We start from the raw sequence: 22,056 nt of genomic DNA on the forward strand, positions 1-22,056 counted from the left end.
GTGGTAGCAACCAACGCTGGGTGCACTACAAGTCCCACGTAGAGTTTACTCATCACTCCTGGTTGTTGCTCAGCCCCGTTACTCTGGTAAGCGATCTCTGGCTCGACTTTGGATGAAAATCAAGTGGAGTCAGTGCATTTTTGAGGCCATGTACTTTCATGGAGATGCGCCGATGTACACAAGCAGGAGAACCGTGTGTAAACATTTATGGTCACTTTTCTCTCACCCCTCCGTCGGCTTGGGAAGACCGGCGAGGGCTGCGAGATGGACGGTGGCGACTTACGAGGTGCAAGTACGCCTGTGTTTTGGAAGCGGGACAGAGGAGGGGATGATTAAAATAGGGTATGTGAACATTATAGAGGCAATGTCGTAGTGACGAACATGACGGGAGGGACCTGTGGTAGCGGGCAGGGGCACTTTATGGAGGTACGAGCGGCACGGCCCCACACACGCCGGGAACGCAGCGCTGCCCCGGCCCCCTCGCCCCCCCTGAAGGCGGGTGCCTGCGGGAGGGCGCGAAGGCCTCAGGGGCCTCACGCGGGGCGGGGCGGGCCCGGCCGGACCCCCCCGACCGGCTCCGGCTTCGGCTTCGGCTCCGTGTCCGGCTGCGGCCGGTTCCCCCCGGCAGCCCTCCCCCGCGCGGGCGGGGCCGGGGCTGGAAGTGACGCGGGCGGGCGGGGCTGTGAGGCGCTGATGGCCGAGGCCCCATGTTGATGTCCCCGGCGCCCTCCGCGCCCCGTCTAGGTAAGGGGCCCTCCCGGGCCTGGCCGGGGGGGACGGGCAGCTCTGCCACCTTCTTTGCTGCCGGCCTCCGGCGGCCGCTGGGGCGGGCGGGGCCGTTAGGCCGCGGGCCTCGGTTCTGCGCCACTGGCAAGCCGCCCCCCCCCCGCTCCCCCCCCCGCTGTCTTGGGCCGGTCGTAGTCGGGAGGGGAGAAAGGGGGGAGCGGCGAAAGGGGGGGGGGGAGCGGCGGCCGCTGCCGGGGGCCGTGCTGTGGGAGGAGGCGGCGCTCCCCGCCGTGGCGGCGAGCGCGTTGCGAAGGCCCGGAGCAAAGGTGATCGGCGGCGGGCAGGTGAGGCCGCGCCGCGCCGGCCGCTGACGGACTAGGGGGTAGGGAAGGGGCGGGAGGCGGCAGGGCGCAGGCCGGCCCCGCGGAGCGGGGGAAAGCGGGGCAGGTGGGGGCCGGGGGTGTCAGGTGCGCCCCGTCCCGCCGGGACCGCAGCCGGAGGACTCCGGGAGGAGCTGGCTGGGGCGGTGGGGCTCGTCCTGCTTTTGTCTTTCCTGCCTGACGAGCTTTTCCTCCTTCCGTTCTTTTCGGTGCGTAAAACCCAAACGCGTCGTTGAGCCTCCCCGAGGGGATCGCTTGTCATGTTAGTAATGAAGCCTGAGCGTAGCTCTTCCACCTCCCCTCTTTCCCAGCCGGTAGCTGTGAGCTAAGCGAGCAAGCACCCAGCATCCCCTAAACTATCCTTGAACTGTAAGTAGATCTCAGCTTCGCCTAAGCTCCGGGGATTTTCCTGCTGGGAAGCAGTAATCCCAGATGATTCTGCTGGTCTGCGCAAGTTCAGATTTGTGAATAGTTCTGCTTTGGGTTTGGAAACCAGCCTCTCTGTACTGGTTTCACTAAGGCTAGTACTCAGCTGTGGTAGCTGGCAACCAGTACACAGAAATGAATGTTTGGGGTTTTTTTGGTGTGGGCTTGTTTTTTTTTTTTTGGTAATATATGCTTAGCATAAACTATCCAATTTTTAAAATAGACCTATTTTAAAAAAAGTTAAATTCAGTTGTGTTTGTTATTAATGCTTTGTTTACTCTTTTTGTACTTATCATGGGTAATGAGAACTGAAACAGTCTGTTTCATGTCAATATTATTTGGCTTCAGGTACTACTGAATTACTAAAAATGAATGAATTTGTTGCACTTAAAAAATTAAGGCTATTCTATTTATTTTAGAATTGTAGAAACTGCTGCTTCATGCCACTTACAGTTCAGAGTGGATTTGAGAGAGATCTTAAATGTATTCCTCTGTTTTGAGAGGTGTGGGAGTTTTCAGGGTTTTACTGTGCTGTAAAATTTCCTATGCTCTTCTGGACTCTGAAGCTAGATAACAGATAGGATTTATGTGTACCCTCTTGTCTCTGAAAAGCTGTCTTCTGATCTTTACTCAATTTCTTGCTTGTGTAAGTTCTTGGTTTTGTCCTTTCTATCTGTTAATCTTCACAAGCTTGGCATTTTATCTTATTACGTGTGTTGTTCAGGGTACAAAACTGCTTTTTATTTAACATCTGATACATCAGAATAATGTCATGGCTCCCTGTATGTACTTCATGTGTTACACTAAATTGGGCAGTAATAAGCTTAAAATGTTGAGGGTTTAAACCTAAATAATCCCTGTTTACCTTTTCCTTGTTTTGAACGATGAATACCTGTTTACTTCAGAGTGCATTTTATTTCAGAAAACATGAGCTCTTTGCTACTTATTTTTTAACTGGTGAAAAGAAGTTTTAAAAGGCTATAGGAAATGAACAGACAGCCTTTAATCTTTGAACTTCTTGAGACTTGCAGTGGCCCATCCCTTTTTGGGATTGGTTTCCACATGTATCTTCCATGAAAGTAATCTATTATGTCACGTGCTTGGCAGTTACCTCATTGAGGGTGTGAATTTGCTTGGTCAACGTAAAATTCCTTTTAATAGCAATTGTAAGACTAGGATGGCTCATCTTTCTAGAAATGTGTTAGATGTATAAGGCCCCAGTCCTCCTAAGATCAAATGTTTTGACAAACTTGTGATTGTACATTGAAATCAAACACTTGAAACTTCTCAGGTGCCCATCTTATATTTTTGGCAGATATTGCCGAATCTGAGGAAGGGATTTGTTCTGCCTGTGAAGCATCTTGCGTTGCTGTAATTTTTAGCGCTATGTATCCTGAATGAGGTGGTGAAAGGGAAGCGTGATTAACACTAACCAGTTGGACTGCAAAACCTTTTAATCCATCAAAGTGCACGCATACCTAAATGTTCACCTATCAATGAAGTCCATTGTTTATGGTAATGAAGCTAAACATGCAGGGCTGGGAGCATATGTGTTACAGTGAGAACAGTAAAAGATGCCCACAGACTGCTGAACAGAGGCAAGAGAACTCTTTTGAAGAAGAAAAAAAAACCTGACACCCCCAAACAAATCCCTCCTGTTCAGATAAACTTTCCTATTTTTTAAAAATGTTTTAAAATGGAACTTTGTTACTTTTATTGAGAGGGGAAGAAAAACTTCACATACAAAAACACTGTGAAAAGCACTGAGCAGTACAGATTCTGAGAAAAGTTTAAAGTGGGGAAACTACGGAGCTTTGTTTCTCCTCCCCTGCTACATCCAGAACCATTAAGAATATTTTATTGAGTTAGAACCCTGCTTTGTTTTCACACCACCGCTCTTATTTCCCACTTTCTGCCACTGTATCTGAGATATAATACTGGGGGCATTCAGTGAAGCAATGCTTTCTCTCCATCTTGATGTCATCGCTGAAATGACTGCCCTTTTATTCTGAGAGGTGATTGTTTTGGAGTGATGCTGAGGCAGTGCACTTTGGTGGACTTGGTCTATAGCTATCTGTTTTCGGAACAGAGGAACTAATTGTTGGGTTTCTCTGTCTTGTATATTTCAAATAGATTATTTTTTTTAACCTAACTCATTTTTCCACTATATTGAAGTAGCAACTTCTACAATTTTGTTACAGATCAATCATGTCATCCTTTCAAGAGGTTCCATCTTCAGCTAACACTTTGCAGACTTCCAATTTTGCACATGTGATTTTTCAAAATGTGGCAAAAAGTTATCTTCCGAACACACACCTTGAATGTCACTACACTCTGACCCAGTTTATCCATCCTCATCAGAAAGACTGGGTTGGTATTTTCAAGGTAAGTGAAGCTTGTTCAATTGCTATTTCTCAAACGTTTACTGTTTTCTCTCTTACCAGTTAAAAATGAAAAAAATTCCAACAACAGTAAAAGCTCTCTCATAAACTTAAGTGGAACATCACTTAACTGGTGTATTGGTTCCTGCTATTGGAGTGTGAGCTTTGTAACAGATCAAACTGGAGATCAAAACTAGAGCAATGAGTACACTTTAAGTCTGCTGGAGTAAAGGGAAGGTATGATGCAGTGGTGTTGTGCAGAATTAAGCAGAGATTATTTGAGAAGAGATGTGTGGGCAGAGTGACATTGTGAACAGGAGTATATGAAGAGTGTGAGCCAGAGTAAGTGTGAAATGTGTGTGGAAAGAACAAAAGCTAACCTGGAGATTACCTGACCCACGTCCCTGACTCATTTTTGTTGCTAGAACGGGCTGAACAGTATAGATCCCTAAAATTACTCAAAATACACCCTTGAAAAAAGGAGGAGGGGTGAGGCTACATCTAAGTTGCCGCACATTAGTGATTTGATTTATTTGCAGTTATTTTTAAAAGTTAATAGAGTTTCATTTATGGGATTAGAAATTGATTAATTCTTATATCTGCTTCTATTTATCTGTGTTTCTTTGTCAGTATAGCTCCTAGTAGATGATGCTTAAATTCCTTACTTGAATGGTGAATAGAGGTTTTGATTCGGGTTTTAAAGAGGTGATGCTTTGGCAGTGGGGATGGGAGAAAGGTAATAGACTATCTCAGTACTGGAGGACCTTTCTCTTAGAGCTGCCCACTGTTTAAGAATGTAAATACTTGACTGCACTGTAACCTGCAGATCACCAGTGTCTGCAGATCAACAGTTTGTCTGTTGCAGAAGAGTAATTTATCTTGAAAAATAGAAGTACTGTGCTCTATAACAAAGCAGAAGCATTTTTAATGCTATAGGCCATGACTATACAGTCACTAAATTGTGCGAGGGAGGCATTGACTTGCCAACAGGCACGTTTCTCTAGGGGGAAGCTTTTAAAAATATGTGTATATATATCTTGATTATCTGCAGAGTTTTGACAGATAGTGTACTGAGCACACTTGAATGTTTAGTTAACAGCATTAATGAAACTTTGAAAAAATCTTTATCAAAACTTTAAAAGGGTGCTGTTCGTATTGCACATAAGCATTTTGAAATTATTTAAATGTAACTTGAGAAGTGAATGTTGTGGCTTTGTCTGTTGATCTAAGTGAAGGAGACAATCAGAGAGGACCTTAAAAATATTAATTAGGGAAAAAAAAAGGTGTGAAATAGTTTTTCAGTGACTACATGAAATGCTGTGTACAGTGTACAGGTATCTTTGATTTCATTTTGACTGTGATGATAGACTTTGTAAACTCTTGAGGTATGAGTTTTTCTACTTTAGCAGTGGCAGGTAACACAGCTTTGGCAGTCATTTGAGGAACATATTGAGCGGGCATAAGGTAGTACTACTGCTGAAAGAAACATCTTCTCCTTCTGTGCAGGGAGGTTTATTTCTTGTGCTTCCTCTCCTTTATGTGAAACAAGCTCTTGTGTGATGAATCAAATCAGGGAATTGATTGAGGTTAAGACCAACATTTTGGGACTGGATTTTTTAAAATGGAATTCCCCAACTGAATTTCCAGTTCACCTAATTGTCATCAACGTAAGGGAAGGAAGCATTGCGACATAGGGAAGAGGATGAAAATTTTTTTTCTTTTTGTCACTATGTCAGCTTATACTGAGTAAGTGTTATGACTGTACTGTTTTAGTATAGTTATAGTACAGTGAGTTAAATGGAGCCAGCTGTCCAACTGTGTCTACAAATATGTATGTGTATGAGTAATATTTACAGTAAAATAAATTGTGAAAAAGTAGTTGTCTCAGGATAGATAATAGACAGAAGTTGTACTATACTGTGATCTGAGTGTAAAAATGAGTGACTTCTAGAGAATTGATTGTTCCTGGACAATCAACAAACCACCTGGAGGTGGTTTGAAAACAGATTAAACAGGCAGGGCTTTTATCATTGACCTTTCTAAAACACATAAGAAGGATGTGATGCATGTTTAGTGAAGTGATTTTCAGCATTAAAAAAAAAAGACAAATCTTGACTAATTATGAGAACAATAATTAATGGCCTTCTGTATTGGCCTAGTATGCAAGAAAAGCGAGAACTCAAAGCATCGATTCACTGACTGTTCATGCAGAGGGAACAGAAGTCCACCTTGTCTTTCTGAGGTGAATAAATTGCTTAGAAAACAAACCTGTGTAAGCTGGTGTCCTTTAACCTTTGCTTGGAATTGCACAAAAAGTTACTAGTGTTGTAATAGTGAATACTGGACAGAAGGAAAAGGCACCTAGCTTAAAAACAAACAAAAAAGACCTAGTGGAAAAAAACTAGTGGTAATTTCAGATTAGTATAGAGAATAAGTATGGAATAAGATTCCCCCCCTCCATGTGAACATTGTGTTGGTTTTGGTTCTAATGTTGACTTTTCTTCCATTTTAGGGGACAGTGGTGTCAACTGTATTCTGTCCTGTGTTCACTCAACTGGTTAGCTAAGAATTTTTTTATTGAACTGAATGAAATCTGTAGGTACCTTTTTAAGTGAATGGTTTTCTTTTAGGTTGCAAGTCCAAGTACATTAATTCAGCAGCAGTGATGTCTTGAGTAGATATTGGTTATTTGTATCCTTATATTATCCTGTTTGTTTTGCTAGTCCAGCTGTTTGTGCAGCTGCATGGTGAAATGGATCAGAGAAGTGATCTGCCAGGAAAAATACAGCCTCTCCTCCCCCAGCTTTTACTACTTGTTTCACAACTGGTTGGTTCTTCAGCTTGATCACTGTGTGATGCAATGGGCAACTGTGCTGGCCTCACTGGTGGAAACAAATGGACTAGGAAGGTGTGTGGGAGAAGGGCTACACCTACTTTATTGGCATGGCTGCCTAATGCAGAATGACAATTGAAGCTTCTTTGCCAAATCTTTTTAGAATTTTGTTCTGAAGACCAGCTTTTAAGGGCTTGGTTTGTCAGTTTGTTTTCTTTTTAAACGGAGCTAATAGTTCCAAAGCAAAACCCGATTTCATACACTGACTCTTCATTTCTAGCTTATGAGTTTTTAAATGTTTCCATAGTGTGGACTACATGTCTAAGACTCTTTTTATTCTATATGCATTTGTGATTGCTGTAGTTGCCATTAGTGTTGTGCAGCTTATGTGAAAAAGTGGTGTTAGAAATGGAATCCTTGGTAAGAGCTGTAAATTGCTTGTAAGAGTTTCTTTCTGGGTGTCTTATTGTGGGTATTTATTCATTTACATATTTATTACAGAACTTCATTTTGCTCTTCATTATATCAGTCTTTTCCACCTGGTATACATTCTTTTTCACTTGCTAGACTTAATACTTGTGAGTTTTCCCCCCTCACTAGGAACGTTTCCAGTTTTCTGTGTCTACTGAGTATTCCACTTTCATCACCGAGTATTGGTTTCTATTTTGTGCTATGGAAAGATAATGGCTTCAGTGAAAGGTACCACAGCAGGTTCCTTCATGTTTGCAGTTGTTTATTTACAGATACCTTCTTCTGAGGGGTATTTTACAAAGCAACTTAAAATCAGGAGCCAAGGCAAGATAAAGGACTGCCTCCCTGTTCGCCATCAGAGGCATCAAAAAGGTCTTGTTGGGTGGTAGAATAGGTCTAGAACTTCAGACCTGAGCTAGGGACTTGTAGCATACAGCATTATGACAAAGAGCTGAATAAATTGGCAAACAAATAATACTTCTAAAACTTTACAGATTCTACCAACTTCTCTGCATATGCTGTAGATGAAATGTGGGTTTTGTTGTTCACAGCATGGTTTAAGTTGCTAAATGTTGAACTTTTGTAATGCTGAGTGTAAGGCACTTCGTGGTGGTGGTAGATTTAAAACTGTTCCCAAGAAAGTAATTTTCTATTGTTTAGAAAAATGCAAACCCAATGTTCATAAACTGAAAGGCTAATGTTGCATATAGGAGAATTACTTCACATATACCAATTTTCTAGATACAAACTAGGTGTACCTAAAGGCATAGACGACTTCTGGGATTGGACCTTTGGCTAAAACTTGGAGGGGGCAGGAGGTACAGTAATGGAGATGATGTTATCCTTCAGAGCAGAAGTGCTGAATATGCAGAATTTTTATTCTTTTTGTATATATTCTTCTTCCTTTTTCTTCCTTGTCCCTTCCAGGAGGCTTAAAACCAGTTTTTGACTCAGTCTTCAAGTCTGTTGTCTTTCATTGCTGCTATATCTTTTTGCTTTTGTGACATCCTGGAGGGTCATCTGTAATCAACTGCCAAAAGATCTTCATCAGTTATGTCCATACTTGTTACCAAGGTGGGGGGGAAGTCAGTTTTACAGATAAGTACTGGTCTAGTGCTTAGCATGGACATCTTGAGCCTGAGTCCTCCTTCATGCATTTTTTTTTTCTGTGCAGAAGAACCTGATGGTTCCTAGTGTGGAGTCAAAGGGGAGGAGGCTTGTCATCCTTGATAGATTTCGTAGGAGATCTGTAGTCCCAGAATTATCCAAGACCACTGTCCCTTTTTTATTCTTCTCTGATTAATCGAAATCTGGAGAGGCCCTTAGGGTAATCCAAATCTAAAGCTTTGAAATCAGGAAAAATAATTAATATGTGCACTACATCTGGTTGCAAAAATGGTCTGTCTGGTAGGTGGTCCTAATCTCCAGATGGGGAAGCCTACATCTTATGACTTTATTTCACAATAAAGTGAAATAATTATATGGCCACATGGTATTTCTTGCATTATTAATGCATAATGTCCAGACTTGCAGAAATGTTTGAAAAACCTGCTTAGCTTTTAGGGAGGAGTGCTTGCCCCTCTGTCTAGGGCTTATGAGTGCAAGTAGGACTGACAGATACTCAGTATACAAGGGAGACAGTTTTAATATACATCTCAAAGACACAAGGAGAGAATGTTATGAGCATAATAAAGATAGTGCTCAAGAGAGTAGCGTTAAAGGTGTGAGTGTTTGTGGGGTATATCATAATACTTTCTCGGTTTCTGAAGATTTAATTTTGCGGAGGCCAGCATGCTGCTAAGACCTGCGATATCGGCAGGTAATCTTACATATGTGCCATCTTACATATGGCTTTGGTCTTGCTGTGTTATTAATTAACTATTCCATCAAAACTCTTCTGTTCCTCAGTTCTCATTGGTATATTTTTCTAAGTAATCTACATTACCTTTCTTGTAGGATGTTGGCTTAAGATATAGACACGGTTTGGTATTGACTACCTCGGTGACCCTAGAGAAGAAAAGGAAGTTATTCCTTTCTTTTTCCTTTCTTAATGTCCACATTTTTAATATCCACAACTTGAAAATGGTGGTCTGACGTTCTGGTAACTTAACATATGGTAAAAGCTGCATAGCCAACATTGGGAAGATCTTAGTAACTTAGCTGAACACAAGAAGTGCCTGCTTTCTGACAGGGTACTTTGTATTTAGGAGGTCACACCTGAGCTACTGTTGGTGCATCAGTGCAGTAGCTGTATTTACATGCAACTTGATTTCTGTCTTTTCAATGTAGTGATTTATAGCAAACCTCAGAAGTAACTTGTCTGTGGTCAAAAACCTGTGTAACAGAATTTAACAGTGGATTTAATGGACACCTAAGAAATAGCTTGATGATTGTGTTGTTTAAAGACAATATAGGTACATTTTTGTTTAGTACTCTGGGTTATTTAGTCTCCTTCGGACTGCAAATAAAAGTATGACTTGTGTGAATCATTTCAATGTTCTCATTTTGTTGTAGATTTTTTTTTTTTAAGATACCAAATACTTCCATATATACAGATCATGTTATGAAGTGTGGCGCAACAGCTGGGTGTGTTATTGACCACATGCGTATTGAAATACAATTTTTCTGGCATGGAATCATCACTGCACAGCAGGGTGTGATAGATACAGGAATGTGTAGTGGACAGTATGTCCCTTTGTTAAAATAGTCGGCAATAGAGTTACTGGAATTCAGAATGTTTTGAGAATTGCTGTATCCACAAATTAGAGCGATTCTGTTGGTTTCTGATTTACCTTCTTGGGAAAGACATGTCTTAAATGACTTGAGTGTGTGTTGTTTTGTTGTGGTGGTTTTTTGTTTGTTTGGTTTTTTTTACGAAAAAGAAGTCCATGGCAATGTTGTTCGCTGTTTTTATACTAGATGAAGAGAATGATAATCTGGGTTTACCTGACGTTACCTTTGACAAGAAATTTTGATGTTTAATTCAGTGTCGTTAATTTTCTAAAAATATTTGCTATGGTAGGTTTGTGTGGTCAGAGTCAGAGTTGACATAACAAAGTGGTGAGTAGCTGGTAACAATTTTGAAGTAAAAGTTTGTGCTAACTTACAGTTTTCATGAAATGTGATACTAAATGAATATTTCACACCCCACCCACCTTTTTTTTAATACGTTTTCATGCTTATCTCTTAAAGTAAACAGTAACTTTGTTACTCTTTGATCTGTCATAATATTTCCTTGGACAGTCACTTACATATGTACCAGGTTTTCTTTTAGAGAGTTCATATTGTTTCTATATTTATTTTGATTTATACCTAATAAGAGAGAAAGTTGATCCTATGGTCTAGGCACTCTGTCAATGTCATTTTGACATATTCCTCTGAGCTATGAGGTAGAAATACAACCAACGAGAGATGATAATAGGTTAGGATCCTGATAGTACCTCGATACTGCAACAAATACCATATGTTCTCAATAGCCCAAGTTAAAAGATTGCCTGTACGTGTTCGTAACATTCAGCAGAGATGAACTTCTTCAGGTCTGGGCATAAGAAAACATATTAAGATTACAGCCTTTCATAAAGAGTCTAGAGTACCTCGCAGCCATCTTCTATCCCAAATATTTCAGCTTTAGGGCTCCTGCTGTATAACATTTTTATCTTGGTGTGAGCAGCGAGGTCATGTCTGAAGTGAAGTCTTAAATGACTTGGACTGAGGTTAAGTCAAAGTTGCATGTGGTATAAGGTGATCACAGACATACTAAAAAAACAAGGTTGTAACTTTGACTTAGCTGTTTACTTATTTTGAAATGTCTGTGTTTAATGTTACTAAAGTGGACCTAATACTTTAATAAGTGTTTTTGCTCATGTCCATGTTCTGAAGTTTTTTGTACAGTTTGATTCTTTCAGAATTGGTATCTAGATACCATTATTTGATAATGATGCATGTATTCAAAAGTGTATCATGTCAGCGGCATGTCAGTGTTAACAGTAAACTGTCAATAATTTTGCCCAGTATGAGCTTTACTGCCCCCGGATGTTTTAATTTTTCCATCTGTTAATTGGCTTAGAAGAACTTGTTACCTGTAGCTGCCTTTTGTAGACTGTTACAGGCTACGGTAGTGCTAGCACTATGGTGACTTTCAAGTAATCATAGAATCGTTTAGGTTGGAAAAGACCTTCAAGATCATCCAGTCCAACCATTAATATTACCTCAGGGTTATGGCACAAACCAAGCCTGCTGTGGAGAAATTGCTTCCTAGGATACTGGGCCCAATTGCATTTTGCTTAGCCACTTTGTGTTTTCTCTCGTTTGAGTCAAAATAACTGTTTCTTACCATGTGAAATATGTAAAGGCTGCTGACTTACTGTTGTCAGTAATAATTATAGTGTATAACATATGTCCAAAACCTTACCTACTGTCCGTAACTTTGCATCTTTCAGAGGTAGTTTATTGTCATCTTGTAGTACTTAGGGTACTTTGCCAAATTACTTTCCAAACTACGTAATTGACCTTCTGAATTACAAAAAGGGCATGATAAGAGTTCTGTAGGGTTTTTTGTGGTTGGTGGTGTGGGTGGTTTTTTGTTGTGGTGGGTTTTGGTGGTGTTTTTTTTTTTTTTTTTTTTTAAATCGGGTCACATTAGGTATTTGCAATAAAGGCTTATTGGTTATGCCAAAGTTGTTTCAGCTAAACACGTGTTTCCTGGGTTTGCTTCTTTGGTCTGCTGACGTTAGTACATGCGTTCTATAGATAGATAAGACACTCTTAATGCAGCAGAACGAATGCTGCTGCTGTTCCAGTTGCATAAGAGCTTTCTGAGGCCAGGGAAGAAAACGCCAAGTGAGCTTCCCTTACAGTGGTGTTTCTTTAAAGCATTCTTTCTCAAGACTGAGTTGACTGACTTTACCAAGGCATTATAAAAGGAAAGAAATTGAACAAAATAGAAAAAAACAGTAATGCGTTTATTTTCTACATTCACCTGAAACTAAAGAAATTAAAAATGAAGTTTGAAATAATTTTTACACTGCGAACACTGTGCAGTTGTAAGGCAGAGCTTTCTTCTCAGGAGAGCTTACATTCCTTATAAGATGAATCAGATGAAAGTTAAAGGAGATACAGCGAGATAAAATGGTTATTGTTTTTCCTCAGTAATATATTTGATAATTCATTATTGGCATACAAACAGGCACACAAATTTTGTTCCCCCCTACTCCCCCATATATTTTTATAGTCAGCTAACTTTCTTCTGGCTGTTTTGTGGAAATGCACTGTGGGTGAAATGTAAATATGGGGAAGCTAATAGCACTGTGTGGCATTTCAGTAAGAAAGGGGCTTGTATGTGTGGGGCAGCATTGAAGAAGAAGAAACTTTCATGATGACTGCATACCTATTTATTAGTAAAAGAAAAAACTGTCTGGTGTGAGTATTGTGGACAGTTGACTTGTCCCTACTTGCCCAGCCAAATTGCAAAGTACTTGGTGTTCGACATCCTTACCTTTACCAGCCTTCAACATTTCCACTGCAACTACAGAGTTGGTTTATATAACTAAAAAATAGTTTATGATGTCCTAAATTGAAATAAGCATTTTTGCTCACAAGTAGGACAGAGGAATATGGTGAATTACATTACTCTGTAATGGCGTATTAAAGCTTTCCGTTTTATGGAGAGTGAATTAAACAAAGCAAGGATTGTTTGAATAACACATTGTTTGTACGTAATAACATAGTCTGAATATGACATGTTTGTAGGAGACATAATGTTTAGTCATGTGTTTTTTGGTTTAAAATGGGTTGAGAAGGTGAAGTAGGATTTGGTGTCTGAATTATTAATCTGTTGGTTAACCACTGGAAAGGAAGAGTGTTGGAATTTATGCACAGCCTTCTAATTTCAAAATGGATTTCTCAGTGGAGTTTGTGAGAATTAAATGTAGAGAAATGGAGAAGATAGAAGAATGTGTTAAATACAGGTTAGTAGCAGAGACATTTCTGATTCTGGTTATAACATGGATTATTCTTTGTGGTGGTTTAGGGAAGTTGCATCATCTAAGTCTAATTTGTCCTTTTGTCTAAGAAATAAGGACATTAATATTTTTTGAGTTTTTAACTCTAAGCGGAATTTTTTCAGGGTTTTCAATGAATTCCTTAAAAAGTAATGATATCAACACAACCAGTCCATGCATCTGATGATGAACTTGAGTTCTGAGTTCACAAGAAGTCTTTTTTGTAGTTTGACAGGTCATTCTCCTTTTTCCTCCTCTGAACTTCAGCAGGTTTTGAGCTGGAGTTCTAGTGTAATTTGTAATGCTTGTGTGCTTGAATGTGGATATTGTAATGTCTGCCATTACCCACGCCAAGTTGTTAAATTAGACCAGTAAACTGTGCCTCCTGTACTCCTCCTGGCTCACAGAAAGTTTCACAGTGTGTCCCATTGAAATTTCTCATTTATTTAAGATTTCTGATGGTAAGAAAGTACTAGTGTGCATTTGTTTCAGCTTTAGCACTTTGATTGGAACTTGGTTTTATATTAGTAGTTGACAATGCTTTTTATTTGGTGTGGTTTTTTTAATTGGTATGTGAATTTATTTTCATGAAAGGAATTCCAACTGAGTTTTTGTACAACAACAAAGTCTGTAGCTGTTTTGATCCAGATACTGTTTCATTTGAGTTGCTTTCATTTTGAAAGTCTTTCTTAATTTTTTTAGTACTTTTTTTTTTGAGTCAAAATATTCTTTCCCTTAACAGTATCAATTAAAAAGGAAAAAAGCATATTATAAAAGTATTTGTATCTGGGTTCTTTGTATGCCATTTCAGTTAACATTCTAATGAAAGTGTTGCAGGGTTTTTTTTTTTTTAAACTTTGGTTTCACATCTTAGTACATCAGAATATATTCTTCATTGCAAAATAGGACTGTAACTTCATGTGAGGCTGAAACAGGAATTAAGTGTGGATTTCCACATCATTCCCCTCATTTCCAGTTTTTTAACAGCTTTTAAGTTCTAATTATGAATGTAAATAAATATACTTGCAGCTTGTGTAGTTAGATCATAAATTTTTAGAACTTGGTCAGTAAATGAAGGAAACGAAATGATGTAACTGAAGACTTGATTTTAAATACATTTTTATAATGGATATAATTTCTCTCAGTGGCTATTCTTTATCATTGTTACTGAAGTTCAAATACAGAAATGAAAGTTGCAAATCTTTCTTAGAAGCATTTGTGTGTTTCTGTAATGTTTTAATGAATACAGGTGCTCACTGTTAGTCGTATCAGCTGTTTTGGCAGTTGAAATGGTCAAACTCTTCTTCTTACAGGCCTGAAGATTTTTCTCTGATGCGAATGAAAGGCTTTATTTTCTTACTTTTTTGAATAGAAATAATACTGCAAGATGCTAATAAATTAAATAACCACTTATTTCCATTTTCTGCGTTGGTGTAAAATTGTTAGGGATTTGCTTGTTTGTTTTTAACTGAGGCAACTAGAATTTGAATGATGTGAGAAAGGAAAGACTAATAAACACAAACCTGTGACAAAAGTTCTATGGAGCATTTAAAAAGTATTTAAATAGCATCTGTATTTACTCTTTAACATGCATTCATGTTCCAGTAGAGTAGCAGAGAGACAGTCTGGACACAAACTAAAGCAGCAGCCCTGCTTCCTTCTGTTTTCACGCTAAGGGCTTCTCAAATGTTGGAGAATTTCTCTGCTTCTACTTGTTAGAGTAATTTCCAATTCTACCATAAAGTCTGCGTTTGAAATTTTTCTTTTACTCTGTTACTGTTCTGGAATTTTCCTGGAGACTCCTGTATAGATAAGCTTGGAGGTATGAATAATCAAAATAGATTTAGGATTGGATTTTTTTCACAGAGTATCTGTGTTGCTGCTGATTCAGTGCAAGTACAATGGCGTCAAAGGAGCCCTGTTGCCCCAAGAACTGGAGCATCAGCTGCAAAAGGTTTTGCGAGGTGGCAGGATAACCTTTACCTGCTACTTGAACATCATTCCATGGAGAAAATATTCTGAAAATGAAAGACTGTGACTAATTTATCTGCTTTTAACTTAACAAAACTTATCATTGAGTTTTCAAAGTATGAAATTAAGGAATATGCTGGCCAGGGAACTCTTTTTAGTCTGTGCTCAGGTATTGCTACCTCCAAATTCTGTTGCTTTCACAGAAAGTGCCATTTAAGTAACTGCAATATGCAGTTTCTTAAAACTGCATATTGAATAAGTAAATAAATTTATTTTTTAAAAAGTTCTCTCAGTTTTTCTCTAGTGTACACTACTGATTCATACTACTTACCCCATGCTAATTGTATTTAACAACACCTACCTGTTGAATCATCTGATTTCTTGAATCCTGCACTATTACTAGGAAGTTGCACAAAGCACAAATTCTTATGTTTATGAGACAAGCTTCAACTTGCTCTCTTCCAGTGTGTCCCAAGCAGAATTGTATGGGCCGGTTGCTGTAATGGTCTTTTTAATTAAAAAAAACCAACAACAAACAAACAACAAAAAAGACAATGAAACCACCTTATGTGGTCATTTGCCTTAAATAGCAGTTTTTCTTCTGTCAGTGTAGTCCAGGTAAGGTCTTCACAACAAATGGGTTCTTGTGGAGGGTCTGTACTCTTCTCTCCATCCGGAGACTAACCTGGAAGATAGTCTATATTAATTGTAATAAGTTTTGTTGCTTTGATCAGCAGTCAGAGAAACAGTCTAGCTTTTCTGATTCCTTTCATTAAAATGAAAATATTTTTTCCAAGCTAATATGCCTGATGATGAGGAGGATGCTGTTCATTTTGCTTCCAGAGCTACAGTGTTTTGTTTTGTTTTTCATATGAAATCACTGTGGGGCTATTGACAAGTATTCCCATCTTCGTCATCATGTTCACTTTTTGTTGATTTCCTCTGTAGCTTTTGCCACTAGTTTCTGTTTATCTCAATTTTTATTTCCTTTCCCTTAAGCAATCTTAAAATGTCTTTATATAATTTTAACCCTATTTTTAGGCAACTATTGGTTTGCCTTCTGAGCTGAAAGAAGTATCTTTGTCAAAGGTCACATTTAGATCATTGCCGAGCCATCCAGCGTGTGTTTATAGTCTTGTATCTGTGACAGTATAATCTGTTGCCATAGAGAAGATTATGGCTGTGTAGGACTATTTTGTATTCTGAACCACTGTGTACTTTATACGAGGCTTATTAAAGAGAATATTGTCAAAAGATATAAAGTACTAAAATAAAGGTTCACGAAAACCTGTTGATTTTTTTTTTTAAAAGGTCTAGATCCTAGACCTAAACCAGCCATTACTTAATTTTGTCTTTATTTTCTTCTCAGCATATCATTACTTTGGTTTTGCTCCTTCAGTCATCTAAGAAATAATCCTATAGAAGTTAATCATAATCATTGTTAAGTAGGAAAAATGTTGAATAATGTTACTAAGTTAACTTGCTTTGCTGCAGAATACAAAAACTTCCCCTTTTTAAATAAATGCAACTGCAAGGAAGACGAGACTTGTTCATATTTCCTTCTCTGCATTGTCAAGTTTTGATGTGTGCAGCCTGTAGCAGGGAAGACCTTCATGGTCTGAAATCCTGTGCAGTGAAGAGAGCCATTGGGTAGTCCACACTGGCTGATAAATTGCATGTGCCCCATTAAGAAATAAATGGATTGTCAGGATTGTAAGAGTGTAAGATGGGGAGCTTTGCTAGGGGAAGCAGATGATGGGTGACAGGAAATAGGGGGAATTGCTGGAGAAAATACGTGTAGGTTAAACTTCCCAGGGTGTCACCCACTAGCTCTTGATGTGTCACAGTTCTCTTTACTGGTAACCCACAGATTAGAGTCTCACTTGCAAGTATGGCACCTGCTGTGAAACAGGCCAGGAGAGTTATTTGTTCTCTACATAATTACTCTTTTTGTTTGTATCAGTACGACTATAAAGTTTTAAATTACCTTAACAAAAAAAAAAAAAAAAAAATCCTGTGGATTACTGTTACAGGTGAAGTATTCATAAAAATAACTTTTTGTTTCAGAATAGATGATTAAATTTACAGATCAACATGTGATATCTAAAAAATTGAATCAGAAGTTGAGTTGATCTCCTGGAGGGACCATTTTTGGTTTTATATTCACCGGATTTTACTCCCTCTCTCTACATTTTCCAGAGTGTTAATTATCAAAAGAAGGATGTTATTTTACTCAGGAAAATAGCATCAGAGTGCGTGTGTGTTTGGTTTTTCATAACAGAAATGAGAACTGGAGTAGTAGAAAAGATTACTTCAGTTCTATACGGTATTTGTTCTGGACATAACTCAGTTTCCTGTCTGAAATTAAAAAAGAACAAGATGGGGACTTTTCACACATTGAGAACTACATGTAAAAAGCTATCTGCTTGCTTTATTTTAGGGCAGCAAGTAATGGTATATGTTTCCCTTTTCTGAGGTAAAAGCAGGTTCAGCCAAAAAGGGGTATTAACATCAGAGTTGGATTTGAAGACAAGGTTAATGTGAAAATTTGCAAAATGTTTTTCCTGTGAACTTTTATCAAGGAAAAATTGCTTTTACCCCCCCTTCAAGTTAACTGGAGGAGCTTTCCTTGTTATTTCTGAAATATTTCAACAGTGTGGAAATAACAGCCCCAGGAAATCTCATTTCATTCACATCTTTCAAAGCTCCTTGATAGAGGATATCACAGAAATCTTCAAAAATTTGGCTAAGAGTAGGCTTAAGATGTAGTAGGTAATTCCATTCTGGTGGATACATCAAGAGTCTGCACTGCTTCTCTCTAATGAATGTTGCCTTAAAGAAGTGACTGTAGTTAGCACAATGAAAATTTAATCTGGTTTTGCTGTTGTTCATCCTTGGTTTTTAAGACTATAAAAAAGTCCTGGTCATCTCAGACCAGTTCTTTTTTTTTTTTTTTTCTTCCCCAAACATTACCTTTTCGCACACTTTTTAATATCAAGTGAAGAAGTATAATGGGCAGCTATGGAATAATCTCCTTCAGAATTTTTTTACTAATGCTAATTATTAATTTTCATGTGTGAAATGTATACCTATGTACATATATAATTGCTATTTAATTACTTTCAGTTCTGCTGTTCTCATTGCCTGTCTAAACATCTGTTTGTTTTTTTTTTTTTTTTTAAAGCTGACAAATCCTTAAAAAACCAAGTTCTTAATGATTTTAAAATACTGTTGCAATGTATCTTTTATAAAGGAGGATTTGGTATGAACTTAAAAGTTGAGAAGTCTTGTATGTTGAAGTAATAGAAATCATGATTGGTAACCTTAATTTTTTTGTTGTTGTTGGGTTTTTTGATGTTTTTTTTTTTCCCTTTTCCATCTTGAAATGCTGTCTTACCTGATAGAAATTGGTAGACAATTTGTCCCCATTCCTCTTCTTAACTCTTCCAAGACAATATACCCAGTTACTGATAAATCGTACTACAGCTAGCTTTTGACAAGATTTTTGGTATTTTTTTTGTCAGTGGAATAAAACAGATATATTTGTTCTTCTTTACCATTATGCTATTATTAATATCCATTGCTTTACAGTAGTTGCTTTGGGTTTCAGGTTTACATGCATGTATTTCAAGCTTGTTGGAATATGTTTCTTCAGAGGATAGCATTTCTTACTGTATAGAGCACTCATGAAAAGTCTGAAAGCAGATGTTTATTGAAGTTAGTGGGAAGACTGCACCAACTTAGCTGAGTTAGGTTTTTTTTCCTTGCAGACATGGCATGTATGTATGGAAGAATTAGCATTCCAGTGAAATGCTGGTCTTCAATATTGCAGAAGTTGTCCAAAAAGTGCTAGTTTAGCCCTGTCAAATTTGGCCTTCTCAGTAGAAGAGAGAGTTATTTTTTTCTTTCCTCCTTTTTGTTTTCTGATGAACCTGTTGGATTGTAGACACAAAATAGTCAGCATTGGCAGAACTTACACTAAGAAAATGTCACTACAATTAATCTTTTTGTATTTTTAATATACTAATGTGTATCTTTAGAGAAAAAAAAAATGTACCAAATAGTAGTTTAATGTATAGAGAAAACTGTCTGCTGTTTTAATTTATATAGACCCTTTTATTGCCTTAGACCCATTTATTGCCTTAGGTAACAAGCTTAATAAAATTCATGCTAAATCTTTGACATGCTTGTTAAAATATTCCTGATTTGTAAACATTGTTAAGTATCTTTTTATTGCATGTTGAAGCAGAAATATGCATATTACAGTATGTTGTAAAGGCCAGACCATGCTATCTTAACTGTGTAACAAATTCTTCTGCTTAGTGTTTTCTCTTTCTTTTTTTGTTGTGGTTTACTTCAGGTTGGTTGGAGTACTGCAAGAGATTATTACACATTTCTTTGGTCACCTATGCCAGAAAATTATGTGGAAGGATCAACTGTTAACTGTGTGCTGACTTTTCAAGGTAAATATAAAACGTTATCTACCTGTATGTTCCAGCCTACACAGCTTTTTAAATACTTACATTACAATTACATTGTAATTACAATGTTGAGGGTAGTGTAACAGTTCTAAACTTTTACAAACATAAATTGGAGGGGAATTTTCCATGCTTCACTGTGTGAAGGTCAGTCTGATTTTAGATGTCAAGGAAATGATAAGGGGAAGTCTGTGACTTAGTATGTTTTTACATAGTAGTGGAGAATATTGATGACTGATAGAAAGAAAAACTCTGCTTGAAACTATTCAAATACAGAAAATTACTTTCTTTAGTCATCAGCAGGGTTTTTTAATCTTGGCATCTCTTAATGCATTGTGTCTTTACATTGTCTTTAATCTCTGGACTTCAAACATCATTCTCAATGTAGAGTGATTCTTGTGAAAGAATAAACAATGTACATGATGGTTTGGTGAAGGTTCAGAGTTGTCAGTAGCAGAGGACCTTTTGGCAGTGAGGAATTGATGCAAATGACTGAAGTCTTTAAGAAAAGAATAAAGAACAAACCAGAAAATGTTACACCACTGTTCAAATCTATATTATAACTGCATTTTTAACACTGTGTGGAGATCAGATGCTCTCCTTCCCCTTCCCAATCTCAAAAAAGATCTAGTAGCACAAATGAACAAAGTGCAACAAGGAAGATCAAAATTAAGAAACGGGTTCTGTGTAAAGGTGTGGAGTTACAAAGGTGACAGAGCCACACTCTTCTCACTAAATATAAAAAGGGACAATGGCCATGGATTGTGGCCTGGGAGGTTTACATCTGACATTAGGAAGAACTTTTTTACCCAGAGGGAGTAGTGCAGCACTTGAAAAGGTATTCCTGGTTTGGAAGGATGGGAGTTCCACGCACTTGATTAGACACAGCCGTGGTAGTCTCAGACTGGTGCTCGCAACAGTGTCTTGAGTGGGAAGTTAGATATAAGAAAGAAATTCTTCACTATGAGGGTGGTGAGGCACTGGAACAGGTTGCCCAGAGAAGTTGTGGATGCCCCATTCCTGGAGGTGTTCAAGGCCAGGTTGGATGGGGCTTTGAGCAACCTGGTCTAGTGGAAGGTGTCCCTCCCCATGGCAGGGGGCTTGGAACTAGATGGTCTTTAAGGTCCCTTCCAACCCAAACCACTCGGTGATTCTATGGTAAGTTGGACTAGGTGACTTTCAGAACTTCCTTCTGCCAGGTTTTTCAGCCTGGGAAAGGGAAATAATGGGAAGTGACAGATGTCTCTAAAATCAGCTGCCCATGCCATGAGTGGGTTATCCATTGCTCATATTTAAAGAAGTAGGAGCCATCGATGTAAGCTACCAAGTAACAGGTTCAAAACGGAGGTAGAGGTGATACTTGTGTAACACAGTCAATGTGCAGAACTTCTTGCCACAGGACATTACAAATGTCAAAAATCTACACTCATTCAAAGTTGCATCTAAAAAGAGCACCACCATTAAATTTGTTTAATGCTTTTCTGCTTAGTAACAGAATTTTATGTACTGTCTTACAGGTTTTTTTTTTTTTTCTTCCAAGAGTTGGCCTTAGTTGTTGTGTGTGTGTATTTATTGCTTAAAATATATAGAAAAATAATAAGTGAAGTTCTGGAATGACTGCTGTGTTAGCTTGTTGTTAAAGCTGCAAATAGTGATAGCTTGGATGAGTTCACTGTTCTTTCTCCTACCTGAAGTAATTTTTTCTGGTACTTTCGATGATGATCATATCCATGTGATCTGACCATTTTATAACCTTGTAATCTGTGAAAAGCATGTATGCTCTGTAGGAACTGGAAGGAAGTCGTTAGTTTCTTTTACAGTTACCAAAATTCACTGAATGAGTGAAATTGGGTTGGACTGAAACTAAAAGTGACCTACAAGCTAGGACTCTACATGCCATTATCAGTCCTTTGTACTTAGAAGTTTTACCACACATGAAGAGACCAGGTAGCTCTGTCCCATCTGTTGCATTCCATACTGACAGTCTGCCACTTTTATAGAGCTGCCAGATTTAATCTCCATTCAGACAGTCTCCTAGTTGTGTTTGGCAAGATATTTTAGTGCTGCTGAGATGAGATCAGTAGAGCTCAGAGGAGCTTAATTAACTGAGATAAATAGTAAATGTTGTACAGCATGCTTTAAATACACTTTTTTTTAATGATCAAGTAGGTGTACTGGAAGAAAATAATCAGGAATGTCTTGTCTCCAGTACCTGTTAGATACAAGAAAAAAGACTTTAGGTAGTTTTAAAATCAGTTTGTCTGAACCAATATTAAAACTTGCTGGAGCTGCAAAGTAGATTGTTCTGAATTAATTTCTGCATAGTGTCACCTTATTTAAGCATTGAATCAGGTAAACTGAACTGCAGTGCTATATAGGAAAGTGTAGTCA

At 38.3% G+C, this 22,056-nt stretch overlaps 1 protein-coding gene across 2 annotated transcripts in view; it reads left to right on the forward strand.

Annotated features, from left to right (window-relative positions):
* The first annotated feature begins 692 nt into the window (after positions 1 to 692).
* The window catches only part of TAX1BP1 (Tax1 binding protein 1), a 64,441-nt gene continuing 43,077 nt past the window's right edge, over positions 693 to 22,056 (forward strand). For both annotated transcript variants that reach the window (XM_075706556.1, XM_075706558.1), the window contains exons 1-3: positions 693 to 744; positions 3,734 to 3,917; positions 19,548 to 19,650. In XM_075706556.1, coding sequence (XP_075562671.1) covers positions 3,741 to 3,917; positions 19,548 to 19,650 — 280 coding nt within the window. In that variant the 5' untranslated portion in view covers positions 693 to 744; positions 3,734 to 3,740. The remainder of the gene's footprint in view (positions 745 to 3,733; positions 3,918 to 19,547; positions 19,651 to 22,056) is intronic.

The sequence above is a fragment of the Pelecanus crispus genome, chromosome 2, assembly GCF_030463565.1.
Source record: "Pelecanus crispus isolate bPelCri1 chromosome 2, bPelCri1.pri, whole genome shotgun sequence".
Classification (NCBI taxonomy): Eukaryota; Metazoa; Chordata; class Aves; order Pelecaniformes; family Pelecanidae; genus Pelecanus; species Pelecanus crispus.